This window comes from Chiloscyllium plagiosum, unplaced genomic scaffold (genome assembly GCF_037043375.1).
Source record: "Chiloscyllium plagiosum isolate Xiang-an unplaced genomic scaffold, Cpla_swu_hap1 HiC_scaffold_32, whole genome shotgun sequence".
Classification (NCBI taxonomy): domain Eukaryota; kingdom Metazoa; phylum Chordata; class Chondrichthyes; order Orectolobiformes; family Hemiscylliidae; genus Chiloscyllium; species Chiloscyllium plagiosum.
The window spans coordinates 21,555,215-21,567,593 of record NW_028270170.1 but is presented as its reverse complement, the minus strand read 5'-3'; the positions used below and the strand labels follow the sequence as shown (position 1 = coordinate 21,567,593).

Sequence of the window (12,379 nt, the reverse complement as noted above, 5' to 3'; positions counted from 1 at the left end):
ACCTTGCAGAAACTGAAATTAATCTCTGTTTTGACACACAGTAATGTAAGTTCATACTGACTCTGTAAATGAAGTTTCACTCACCTAAATCTTTTTACAGCCTGAGATGATCCATATATGTTGCTGGGTACTAATTAACAAATATCAATTGTAACATATTATGTGATCTTTCTGCCATCTCATCTTCCAATCCCCATTTTAATTGGCCCTATAAAAGAGCTCACTCATCTTTCCATTGGATTAATGAAGGGTCATTACATGATGACTTGTTCTTTTTAGACACTGATCTGCCCGTGTTTTGTCATTCTGCTTCAGATTTCAGTTTTCCAGTCTTTTCTTTTTAAATCTTTGTATCTCTGTTCAGCTTTGAAGAAACAAAGTGCAGGTTTAAACCTCTTTGAGGATTTCATCACAAGACATCAAGCAAAGCTTATATTGATTGTAATCTGTTCATGGAGAATTCACAAAGTTAATGCAATACATTGTCAGCTGGGCTTCAAAATCACTCTAAAATAGCCACAGCAGAGATAACACTAACCTTTTTTTAATAAATTATTCATTTTTGTGGGATGTGGGTGTCACTGGTTGGCTAGCGTTTATTGCCCAACCCTAGTTGCCCTTGAGAAGGTGATGGTGAACTGCCTTATTGAACTGCTGCAGTCCACCTGCTGTAGGTAGACCCATTAGGGAGGGAATTCCAGGATTTTGACCCAGCAATAGTGAAGGAACTACGATATATTTCCAAGTCACTATGGTGAGTGGCTTGGAGGGGAACTTGAATGTGATGGTGTTCCCATGTATCTGCTGCCCTTGTCCTTCTAGATGGTTGTGGGTTTGGAAGGTACTTTGAGAATTTCTGCAGTGCATCTTGTAGTTCGCACACACTGCTGCTACTGAGTGTCAATGGTGGAGAGAGTGGATGCTTGTGGATGTGGTGCCAGTGCAGCCAGCTGCTTTGTCCTTCGATGGTGTCAAGTGGGGAGTATTTTATCACACTCCTGACTTGTGCCTTGTAGATGGTGGACAGGCTTTGGGGAGTCAGGAGAGGAGTTACTTGTCACAGTATTCCTCACCTTTGATCTGCTCTTGCAGCCACTGCATTTATGTGGAGAGTCCAGTTGAGTTTCTGATCAATGATAACTCCAAAGTTTTGATAGTTGGGGATTCAGTGATGGTAACACCACTGAATGTCAAGGGCAGTGGTTAAATTGTCCATTGTTGTTAATAGTCATAGCCTGGCATTTGTATGGCACAAATATTACTTGTCACTGGTCAGCCCAGGCCTGGATATTGTCCAGATCTTGTTGCATTTGGACATGGACCTCTTCAGTGTCTGAGGAGTCACGAATGATGATGAACATGGTTGCCAATGATTGCACAGTCCCCACTTCTGACCTTACAATAGAGGGAAGATCATTGATGAAGCAGCTGAAAATGGTTGGAGCTAGGACACTACCCTGAGGAACTGCTGCAGAGATAGAGTCATAGAGATGTACAGCATGGAAAACGACCCTTCGGTCCAACCTGTCCAGGCCAACCAGATATCCCAACCCAATCTTTATTCCCACCTGCCAGTACTCAGCCTGTATCCATCCAAACCCTTCCTATTCATATACCCATCCAAATGCCTCTTAAATGTTGCAATTGTACCAGCCTCCACCACTTCCTGGTGGAGGCTGGCAACTCATTCCATACACGTACCACCCTCTGTGTGAAAACGTTGCCCCTTAGGTCTCTTTTATATCTTTCCCCTCTGACCCTAAACCTATGCCCTCTAGTTCTGGATTCCCCGACCCCCAGGGAAAAGACTTGGTCTATTTACCCTATCCATGCCCCTCATAATTTTGTAAACCTCTATAAGGTCACCCCTCAGCCTCTGACGCTCCAGGGAAAACAGCCCCAGCCTGTTCAGCCTCTCCCTGTAGCACAAATCCTCCAACCCTGACAACATCCTTGTAGATCTTTTCTGAACCCTTTCAAGTTTCACAACATCTTTCCGATAGGAAGGAGACCAGAATTGCATGCAATATTCCAACAATGGCCTAACCAATGTCCTGTACAACTGTAACATGACCTCCCAAATCCTGTACTCAATACTCTGACCAATAAATGAAAGCATACCAAGCACCTTCTTCACTATCCTATCTACCTATGACACCACTTTCAAGGAGCCATTAACCTGCGCACCAAGGTCTCTTTGTTCAGCAACACTCCCTAGCACCTTACCATTAAGTGTATAAGTCCTGCTAATATTTGCTTTCCCAAAATGCAGCACCTCGCATTTATCTGAATTAAACTCCATCTGCCACTTCTCAGCCCATTGGCCCATCTGGTCCAGATCCTGTTGTAATCTGAGGTAACCCTCTTCGCAGTCCACTACACCTCCAATCCTGGAGCTGAGATGACTGACCTCCAACAACCACAACCATCTTCCTACTTTATCCCCTACTGCAAGGTTTTTGCAATCTTGTGGGACGATCACTTTACTAACATTTCTCCAGTACCATGAAATTCCTGTTGCTCTATTCTTCAGTGCTTGAAAATACCCCTTTTCCTTTCATTGACGAACCTAGCTGGGTAAAAGATAATTAATGTTTAAAATAAGACATTGGGCTTGCTACAAGTGGCCCTCAGTTCCAACACATGTCATATCATTCTGGCTTACAAGTAAGCCAGTAATATACTGCAACAATGATCAGAGTGATTTAGATTTCTTGAGTGGAATTGGAGTTTAAAGTTCCCACTGAGCAAGAAAGACTTTGACATTTCCCTTCATTAGTTCACAGTTTCTATGGGTGCACTATACAAATCTGTATGCACAGACTAAGAATAATTGTTGCAGAAAATAGAATGTATAATGCCCTTGAATGATTTATTTTTCACTAGAATCCAATTAGCCGGAAGTATATAATTTTACGTGGAAAATATAGCACAGAAACAGACCAGTTGGCCCAACCAATCTATGCTGGTTTGTTATCCATTCATATCTCCTTCCATCTTTTCTCATCTCAATCTATCATCTATTGCCTTTTCTTTCAAATGCTTATTTAGTTTCCTCATAAATGTGTCTATAGTTTGTGCTACATCCACTACCTGTGATTGTGGGCTCCACATTCTTCTCACTCTTAATGAAAAGGCTTTCTCTGAATTCTCTATAGGATTTCTTGGTGACTATCTTACACAGATGGCTTCGAGCTATGCTCATCAGTAAAGAGAAAATAATCTCTCTTTAGCGAATTTATCAAACTCTTTCAGTATTTTAAGTACCTGTCATAGGTAGGGTCCCTTCAACTGTCACTCTACAAGACTGAAGAGACCAAGTTGGTCAATCTTATGCTAATGTGTGTCCTTAGACAATTCTGGTATCATCCTTGTAAATCTTTTCTGTACCCCTCTACTACCTCCATGTTCTTTTAATAACAGAACAAAAACTGCATGTGATATTCTAAATGTGATCTAATCACTGTTCAAACAGGTTTTGTATAATTTCTGTATTTTTTAAATTCTAGCCATCCAGAGATGAAGCCGAGTGTTTGGTTTGCCTTTCTTTCAAATAAAATATAGACTTGCTGATGTGAGCATTTCTTCAAATCTTTACTAAATACTTGCACAGACAGAGTTAAGATCTCACAAAGAGCTCACAAGCGTTCAATGAATCCATTGACCCAACCCTTTAAGCCCGTTCTGCCCCACATGTGACAGAGTCTACAGGTTGTGCACTGGGACTTGTCAGCCATCTTAGAACTAGTAGGACTGGAATGAAAGCTAATCTTCCTCCACCCTTGACAAAATACAATCTGGGTGAGCGCGTTGGGGAACACTTACATTCTGTTTGTAAAATTGACCCTGACCTTCTAGATACCTGCCACTTCAACACAGCATTGTGTTCCCAGGCCAAAATTTCTATCTCAGACTGCTGTAGTGTTCCAGCAAGAATCAGCGCAAGTTAGAAGAACGATGTCTCATTTTCCACTTGGGGACCCTGCAGCCTTCAGCATTCATCATTGAGTTCAATAATCTGAGAGCTGGAACACCTTCTTCCATGTGCTTGAACCATCCCCATATGCCAGGCCCTATCATGACATGGGCTGCTTTCAGCACAGCCAAACCATTTTTGCCTATTTATGGCCCCCATTATCAGCTTTTCTTCCTCATCCCTTTGTGCCCATCCCTTTGTCTGCCTGGCTCTCTCTCCCCGGGCTCCATCTCCACTTACCCTCTCACTCCTAACCCCCCCCATCCCCTCATGAGCATATATGCCCCCTCTTCATAGTTGCTGTCAGTTCTGAAGTAGGGTCACTGGGCTCAAACCATTAGCTCGGCTTCCGCTGCCAGACCTGCTGAGTTTCTCCAACAATTTCTGTTTTGGTCACAGATCTTCAGCATCCGCAATTCTTTGTTTTATCTTCCTCCATCCCAATGGGCTGTCTAAAAACAGGAGGCTAAAAACCAAATATGACCCTGAAAATCTGCGCGGAGCACATCCTGTGTGCAAGTTGCTCAGTACTCTCAGGCTTGAGTCAGGTCATAAGACAGGATGGATGGACCATACAAGGTTATTTTGATGAAAGGATGTGAACAGGCATAAAGTGGGTGACATGTGTATTTGAAAGTCGGATTTTGTATACAATTTAATCTAATTACTGAGTTGCATAATTTGAACTTGACTGAAGATGTCAAAACAGAATTCAGAATTTTGGCATCTTCAATCTGATTTCTGGTGTAACAGTCAGAATGGTATTAAATGGAGGTGATAGGACCAAACTGACTGGGGAGCTAGCAAGAACACTCCAGTGCATTTTTCCAGGGAAGCTTACCACAAATCATACTCAAAACTGGTTGTAGCAATTCACTCAACAATTTGACCAGTTCCTGCTATGTAAAACCAGGCAAAGATAAAGATAAGTAGAAAGGGACATCACGTTTCTGTGTCTTATACATGGACACATGAAGCCATAAGGACATTCCGAAATATTCAGAAGTCCAAACTCCTTCTACTCTCAGCTATCTGCCCACAAACCAGCATCCACTAAAGTCATTGATTCCTTTAAACATGCCTGTTTGATCCAGCTTTCATACATTGAGAGATTTTGAACAATGTGTCTGATTTTCACACACAACACGCATGTGTGGCACTGTCATGAAGCTTCAGGGACAACTTGGAAAGACCGATTAGTAAACCCAAAAAAACAGAAATATTTATTCAAACAGCCATGACTATAATCAATAAAATGCCATTTTTTAAGATTGATCTAGCTTCCCTTCCCTTGGTCCTGCCCCTCAGAATGACCTTCCTCCAAAGAGTTTTTTTTTTAAAAATGCTTGCTCAGTTTGTATAGAAAGGAGCTAACTGCAGTGTATATATATATATATATCGGTCCTCATGATTATTACATCCATGCATGTAATTCACTGCCCAAGGCAGAAGGAAATGATGACTAGTGCAGCAAAATGTGAACTTTGGTATTTCTTGCAAATTGTCCTGAGTACAAAATGAGAGGTTTCATCAAAATATATTTTCATAATTGCTGTAATAAATGCTGACAAGTGTTCATGGGATCTTAATAAAGTGTCCCAAAATGTTCTTCAAACTATCAGCAATAAGTGAACAGTGAAAGACGATGGCTCACAAAATCCTTTGTATTGCTGGGCCCCATGCTGAGATATTTGTACCATCGATAGTCTCAGGTGAGGTGCCAGAAGACTGGAGGTTGGCTAACGTGGTGCCACTATTTAAGAAAGGTGATAAGGAGAAGCCAGAGAACTATAGACTGGTGAGCCTGACGTCAGTGGTGGGCAAGTTGTTGGAGGGAATCCTGAGGGACAGGATGTAAATGTATTTGGAAAGGCAAGAACTGATTAGGGATATTAAACGTGGCTTTGTGCATGAGAAATCATGTATCACAAACTTGATTGAGTTTTTTGAAGAAGTAAAAAAGAGGATTGATAAGGGCAGAGCAGTGGACGTGTTTTATTTGGACTTCAGTTAAGCGTTTGACAAGGTTCCCTATGGGAGACTGGTTAGCAAGGTTAGATCTCATGGAATACAGGGAGAGCTATCCATTTGGATACAGAACTGGCTCAAAGGTAGAAGACAGGGTGGTGGTGGAGGGTTGCTTTTCAGACTGGAGGCCTGTAACCAGTGGTGCACCACAAGGATCATTGCTGGGTCCACTACTTTTCATAATTTATATAAATTATTTGGATATGAGCATAAGAGGTAGAGTTGGTAAGTTGGCAGATGACACCAGAATTGGAGGTGTAGTAGACAGCGATGAAGGTTACCTCATTTTACAATAGGATCTTGATCAGGTGAGCCAATGGGCTAAGAAGTAGCAGATGGAGTTTAATTTAGATAAATGCAAGGTGCTGCATTTTGGGAAAGCAAATCTTAGCAGGACTTATACACTTAATGGTAAGGTCCTGGGGAGTGTTGCTGAACAAAGAGACCTTGGAGTGCAGGTTCATAGCTCCTTGAAAGTGGAATCGCAGGTAGATAGGATAATGAAGAAGGCGTTTGGTATGCTTTCCTTTATTGGTCAGATTATTGAGTACAGGAGTTGGGAGGTCATGTTGCGACTCTACAGGACATTGGTTAGGCCGCTGTTGGAATATTGCATGCAATTCTGGTCTCCTTCCTATCAGAAGGATGTTGTGAAACTTAAATGGGTTCAGATAAGATTTACAAGGATGTTGCCAGGGTTGGAGGATCTGAGCTACAGGGAGAGGCTGAACAGGCTGGGGCTGTTTTCCCTGGAGCATCAGAGGCTGAGGGGTGACCTTATAGAGGTTTACAAAATTATGAGGGGAATGGATAGGATAAATAGACCAAGCCTTTTCCCTGGGGTCGGGGAGTCCAAAACTAGAGGGCATAGGTTTAGGATGAGAGGGGAAAGATATAAAAGAGACCTAAGGGGCAACCTTTTCACGCAGAGGATGATGCATTTATGGAATGAGCTGCCAGAGAAAGTGGTGGAGTAGAGTATGATTGCAACCTTTAAAAGGCAACTGGATGGGAATATGAATTGCAGGGATATGGGCCAGGTGCTGGCAGGTGGGACTAGATTGGGTCGGGATATCTGGTCAGCATGGACAAGTTGGACTTAAGGGTCTGTTTCTATGCTGTACATTTCTATGACTATATGACACTCCTGAAAGTCCTTTGAAGCAATCTGTTAAGATATACATCTGGCTTGGGTTGGACATGTACCATACCTCAGAGGCAGGGGACACGAGCTCTGTGCCAAATAGCTCAGAGTTTACCCTTGCATTGGTGCTGCTGAGACAACATTACGCTAAGCACCAGCAACCAAAATGTGACATGTGCTTTATGAGCACTAACAGGCAATTTAAGTGGCAAGCAGCTGCAGAATAATTTCTGATTAGGCCGTTCTTAGACTTTTTCCACTCTGAGGTGGTACCTTCAACTAAATGAGGGCCAAAATGGGTATTTCAACTTCAGACCTCATCTCAGAGGCTCCTTGGCACCCAGAATACAAAGGGAAATCTGTCACCCAAACATCTGCTGGGAATGTTAAATTATTGCTTGACTCTATTTGGTACAGGGCATATTTCCAATTCTGTTTAGGCATCTGACATGGTTCCTCTGTGAAACCAAAAATCAATAACCTCCCAGTTTTCAGAAATCTTTGAAACTTTAAAATATTGCAAAAATAAAGAAAAAGAATCAATGAGAAGGAATAGCAATTAAATGAAGGTTTATTATCACCTGAGATATGAAGTTGACAGAAGACTCCATTTTGGAGAGTTCTGAGGCCTGTAGATCCAACAATTTGAATACTTTCTCAGCCAAGCCATTGATTTGACTAGCAACACTTGCGAGAGATTGTGCAGCATAGGCCTTGGTCTCCTCCAAAGCTTTTGTTTTGTCTTGAGCCTGTAAAAATTATAAATACTTTAGGGTCAGATACTGAGAAATGTTTATGGTATGTATTAGTCCACCATTTTTGTAAAACTCCATAGCTATGGGAATCATAGAAAACAAAAACTATTTGTTTTTTTGTTAGAATAATCAAAACTAAGAGCAAATTGTTGCATTATTCTGTCCTAGTTTTGTGTGGACATATTGAAAATAAAGTTTCACTTTTAGCTCTTAGTTATATATGTGAACCAAATAATATTTTATTTTTCCAGAAGTAGAGAAGTGGTACAAGTCCCTCTCATTGCTCCCGATAACATTCTTAAAAATGATTTCATGGAAGAGGTGCAGCACTGGCATGGCCAGCATTTATTGCCCATTTTTTCTTGCTTTTAGTGACTTAGAGTCACTGAGTCATAGAGCATGGAAACAGACTCTTCGATCCAACCAGTTATGTCAACCAAGTTCCCAAACTAAACTAGTCCCACCTGCCTGTGCTTGGCCCATATCCATCCAAACCTGATCTATTCATAACTTATCCAAATGCCTTTTAAATGTTGTTATTGTATCTGCATCCACCACTTCCTCTGGCAGTTCATTTCACACACCAACTACTCTATGTAAAAAAAAAGTCCCTCTTGTCCTTTTTATATCTTTCTCCTCTCAGATTAAAAAATCTGCCCCCTAGTCTTCAACTCCCCCATCCTAGGGAAAAGACCCTTAGCATTCAGCTGGTCTCTGTCCCTCTTAATTTTATGAAGTTCAATGAAGTCACTCTTAAACCACCTACACTCCAGTGAAACAACATTCCAGCCTTTCCTATCTATTCTTATCTCAATCCCTCCATACCTGGCACCATTCTGGTAATTTTTTCTGAACCCTCTCCAGTTTAATAATATCCTTCCTACAGTAGGACAACCAGAACTACACACATTGTCAAGAGTCAGCCACCATGCAGTGGGTTTGCATTCACAATAGGGCAGATTGGACAAGGATAACAGATTTCCTGTTGGAAAGATTGCTAATGTGTTCTTCAATCATAGACTGATCTTTCTTTCAATGTTCTTTGAAACTCTCTCAATTACCCTTGACTTTCCTTCTATTACCCTCGATAGAACATAGAAGAATACAGCGCAGTACAGGCCCTTTGGCCCTCGATGTTGCGCCGATCCAAGCCCACCTAACCTATACTAACCCACTATCCTCCATATACCTATCCAATGCCCGCTTAAATGCCCATAAAGAGGGAGAGTCCACCACTGCTGCTGGCAGGGCATTCCATGAACTTACGACTCGCTGAGTGAAGAACCTACCCCTAACTTCAGTCCTATATCTACCCCCCCTTAATTTAAAGCTATGCCCCCTTGTAATACCCGACTCCATACGCGGGAAAAGGTTCACACTGTCAACCCTATCTAACCCCCTAATCATCTTGTAAAATCACATTTGATTCTTCCCTCTTTCACCTTCCTTCACCTTCCCTCAGTCACCCTCAACCATCCTTGTCCCCCTCTTACCTTCACTCAGTCGGCCGCAACCCACCCTCAGTCATACTTGGGTCTCCTCAACCTTTCCTTAAAGATCTTTGACCTACTCTCAGCAAACTACGACCTTTCCTGCAACACCCTCAACCCTCTCTCAGTCAGTCTTGAACTTCCTCAAATCACACTTATCTCTCCCTCAGTCAGCCTTGACATGCACTTGGTCACCCTTCGCTGTGGCTTCCATTTAAACAGCCCCATTGAAACTGCTCTGGATAATCAAAGAATTCATATTAATTGAATTAGATTGCAAAGAGCATATTATTTTTATAACCTTTCATGGAACAATTAGGTAATAAATCACTGAGTGTGAACTTTTCCAAAAGATGAAAATCTATTTATTAAATTAACAACTTTTCCATATCAGAAATCAACAGTAAAAAAAGCCCAGATGAATAAAATGGTGTTTATTGCATTTTGTTCACAAACAGAGCCCTCTGTGAATTGGAAAATCAAAAAAAGTCAACTTTTTTATTGCTATTGATGTTAGGCAGAAATGTTAACATTTGCATTTTCACAACTTGCATCTTAAAGTGAAACTTCCAAATGCTGATAGAGATCAGAATGGAAACCTCAGACTTCTGCTGCCACACAGGTTTATGAGCAGTCATAAAGGTCCATATCTGGTCACATTTTTTAAACCATAAAAAAAATTAATCTTTTCAGCTTTACCTCTTACAAAAGAAGTCAGAACATTACAAGATAATATTGAAAAACTATTATTTCTCAGTTCAACTTGGCATTGTTTTTCAAATTAGTGCAAGGTTTTCTGGTAATTTCAGTTTCCTGAAATAATTGTTAATAATGAGGAAACTGAAGTACTTCTGTGTTTGGCTAATAATTCATGCTCCACTGATTTGTTTTAGCAACTATACCAAATTGTGAAGTGTTTCTGAAATCATTCGTAGATGATGCTATCTAAACATAGCATTCAAGACCATTACTTCAAGATTGATGGCAATAATTATTGAGTCTTTTTTTTAATATATGAACATTTACTTTGTTCTAATCAAGTGGGTAAACATTTGAAAGTCCAGACATTGTTTCCTAATTGTCATAATTCAAAAAAAACATGAGCCAATTTTCATGTGTATCCACTAGCTACAGGGATTGAAATGCAAAGCACACATCTGCATGGAAACCAGAAACATACGCTGCCAGTCTTTTAATGCAAAGCAGTACAGAGATGAGGAAGGTATATTAGTGCAGTAAAGTCTTTGCTTACAAGCACTTTTTAAAATTCTCAAAACACAAACTGTCAAATACACTTCTGATTCTGTAAGTGAATAAATAATTTATATTTAATAAATACATCAAAAAGTTAGCTTTTAATTCAGAGTCTATCTTCCAACTTTTGTTTAGAATATCTTTAGTTATCAGTTAAGAGAATCTGAGTCCATATTCACTGAAGTGTTGAGCTCCTATCAGAATAGAATGTTATGTCAAATATATTAAAAAGCAATATTCTTCAGAAAAACATAAAACTAGCAAGGTGTAGGAAAACTGATCAAGAAGCATAAGTTATTGAATGTGAATTACCAGATCCACAGTCCAAGTGAAGAGGGTGTGCATTGAAGTTGTGGTTAGGTTTGTTGTAGCTATAAATAAATTAATTAATTTAATTCACGTACCTGGATGTAGTTATTCTCACAGTATTCAGCCACTTTCTGGAGATTTGTGAAGCTTTCCAAAAGAAGTTTTCTATCTGCAGGAATGTCTTGTTGAAATAAGCTCTGCATTTCTGCCATTTTGCAGAAAGACTGTTTTCATTTCCTTCTTTCTGTGAGCACTATGGTTTTTAACTTGAGGTTTCCCAGCCTGGGCTTATTTATTGTGATCTTTCAATCAGAAGCATTCTGGGCATTTTTGCACAAAGAAAAAAAAGTGCAGTTCTTCATACAAAAGCATTGTTGACTTAAAAAGGTTACACCAGAAGTTCTCTTCGGCAAAATTTCTGATTGAACAATGCAAATTGAAAAATGCAAAAATGGAATGAGTCTACATTTAACATAGAAATAGAATATTTTACTACATAACATAATTTTTTTGTCGGATCAATTTATTTTCAAAGTCAAAAATCAAATATGTTATTTCTGAACATTTTGTGGAGGAGATTACTTACCCTTTTTAACAGCAATGGTGCAAGATAAATAAATCGGTTTCATCAATGTTATTGGTGGGTCCCACCAATTTAGTTGAGTAAAGAAAATCACATTTAACAAATGCCCTGACTTTCATATCACCTTGAATGTATTGTGTTCATATTCTTGCAATTGGAAAATAGAATATCATATATTTTCAATATAAGTTACAGCAAAGCATTTGCTAATTATATATGTGCTTAAATGGTCTTCAGGAAATGGCACACAAACTTTAAATCTTTGAAGAAGCTGTTTGAGTAGCACTGAGCTATGGGGATGAGGATAAGAATGTTACAGTGAGCAAGATTTTGAGTTCTTTATAACCCTGAAGAAGTGAGCAACAAATAGAAATTATTCAAAATGGCATCATCTTTGGTTCTACATCATTTGGTCCCAAAACTTAAATTGTTTTTCTGCATCACATGGACGAATAAGGTGCCAAAACATATGTCACCCTTTTGTACAGCATTCACATATTTAGAAAAGCTGAGTTTGTCACAACCAGGATTACCTCGTTTTTCCTTTTTAGCTTTAGGAGTTCAGTAAAACAGGAATTGCCTTTCTCCTATTGCATTCTTAATAAATTTAAATTGTAATGAGCAAAGTGCAAAGGGTTGAGATATTAAAACTCATATTTTGTATTGCTACATGGACTCCGGTGTTTGCTCCAGAGTTAGGGACACAGAGTTGGGAGAAATCCCAGCTCCATGAACCAGCCCTTAAAAAATGGCTGCCTGTGTTTCCAATGTTTAGATCGGGGGAGTGTGGAGATGGGTTGTATTGAGAGCTGGGCTAGGCAACATGGAGAGAGGATTGGT

The 12,379-nt window shown here is 40.0% G+C and overlaps 1 protein-coding gene across 4 annotated transcripts in view; it reads right to left on the bottom strand.

Moving 5' to 3' along the window:
- The window catches only part of LOC122539907 (abl interactor 1-like), a 44,900-nt gene extending 33,708 nt beyond the window's left edge, over positions 1 to 11,192 (bottom strand). For all 4 annotated transcript variants that reach the window (XM_043675065.2, XM_043675069.2, XM_043675066.2 and 1 more), the window contains exons 1-2: positions 11,052 to 11,192; positions 7,730 to 7,897 (exon numbers count right to left, since the gene is read on the bottom strand). In XM_043675065.2, the coding sequence (XP_043531000.1) occupies positions 7,730 to 7,897; positions 11,052 to 11,168 (285 nt within the window). In that variant the 5' untranslated portion in view covers positions 11,169 to 11,192. The remainder of the gene's footprint in view (positions 1 to 7,729; positions 7,898 to 11,051) is intronic.
- Positions 11,193 to 12,379: the final 1,187 nt, after the last annotated feature.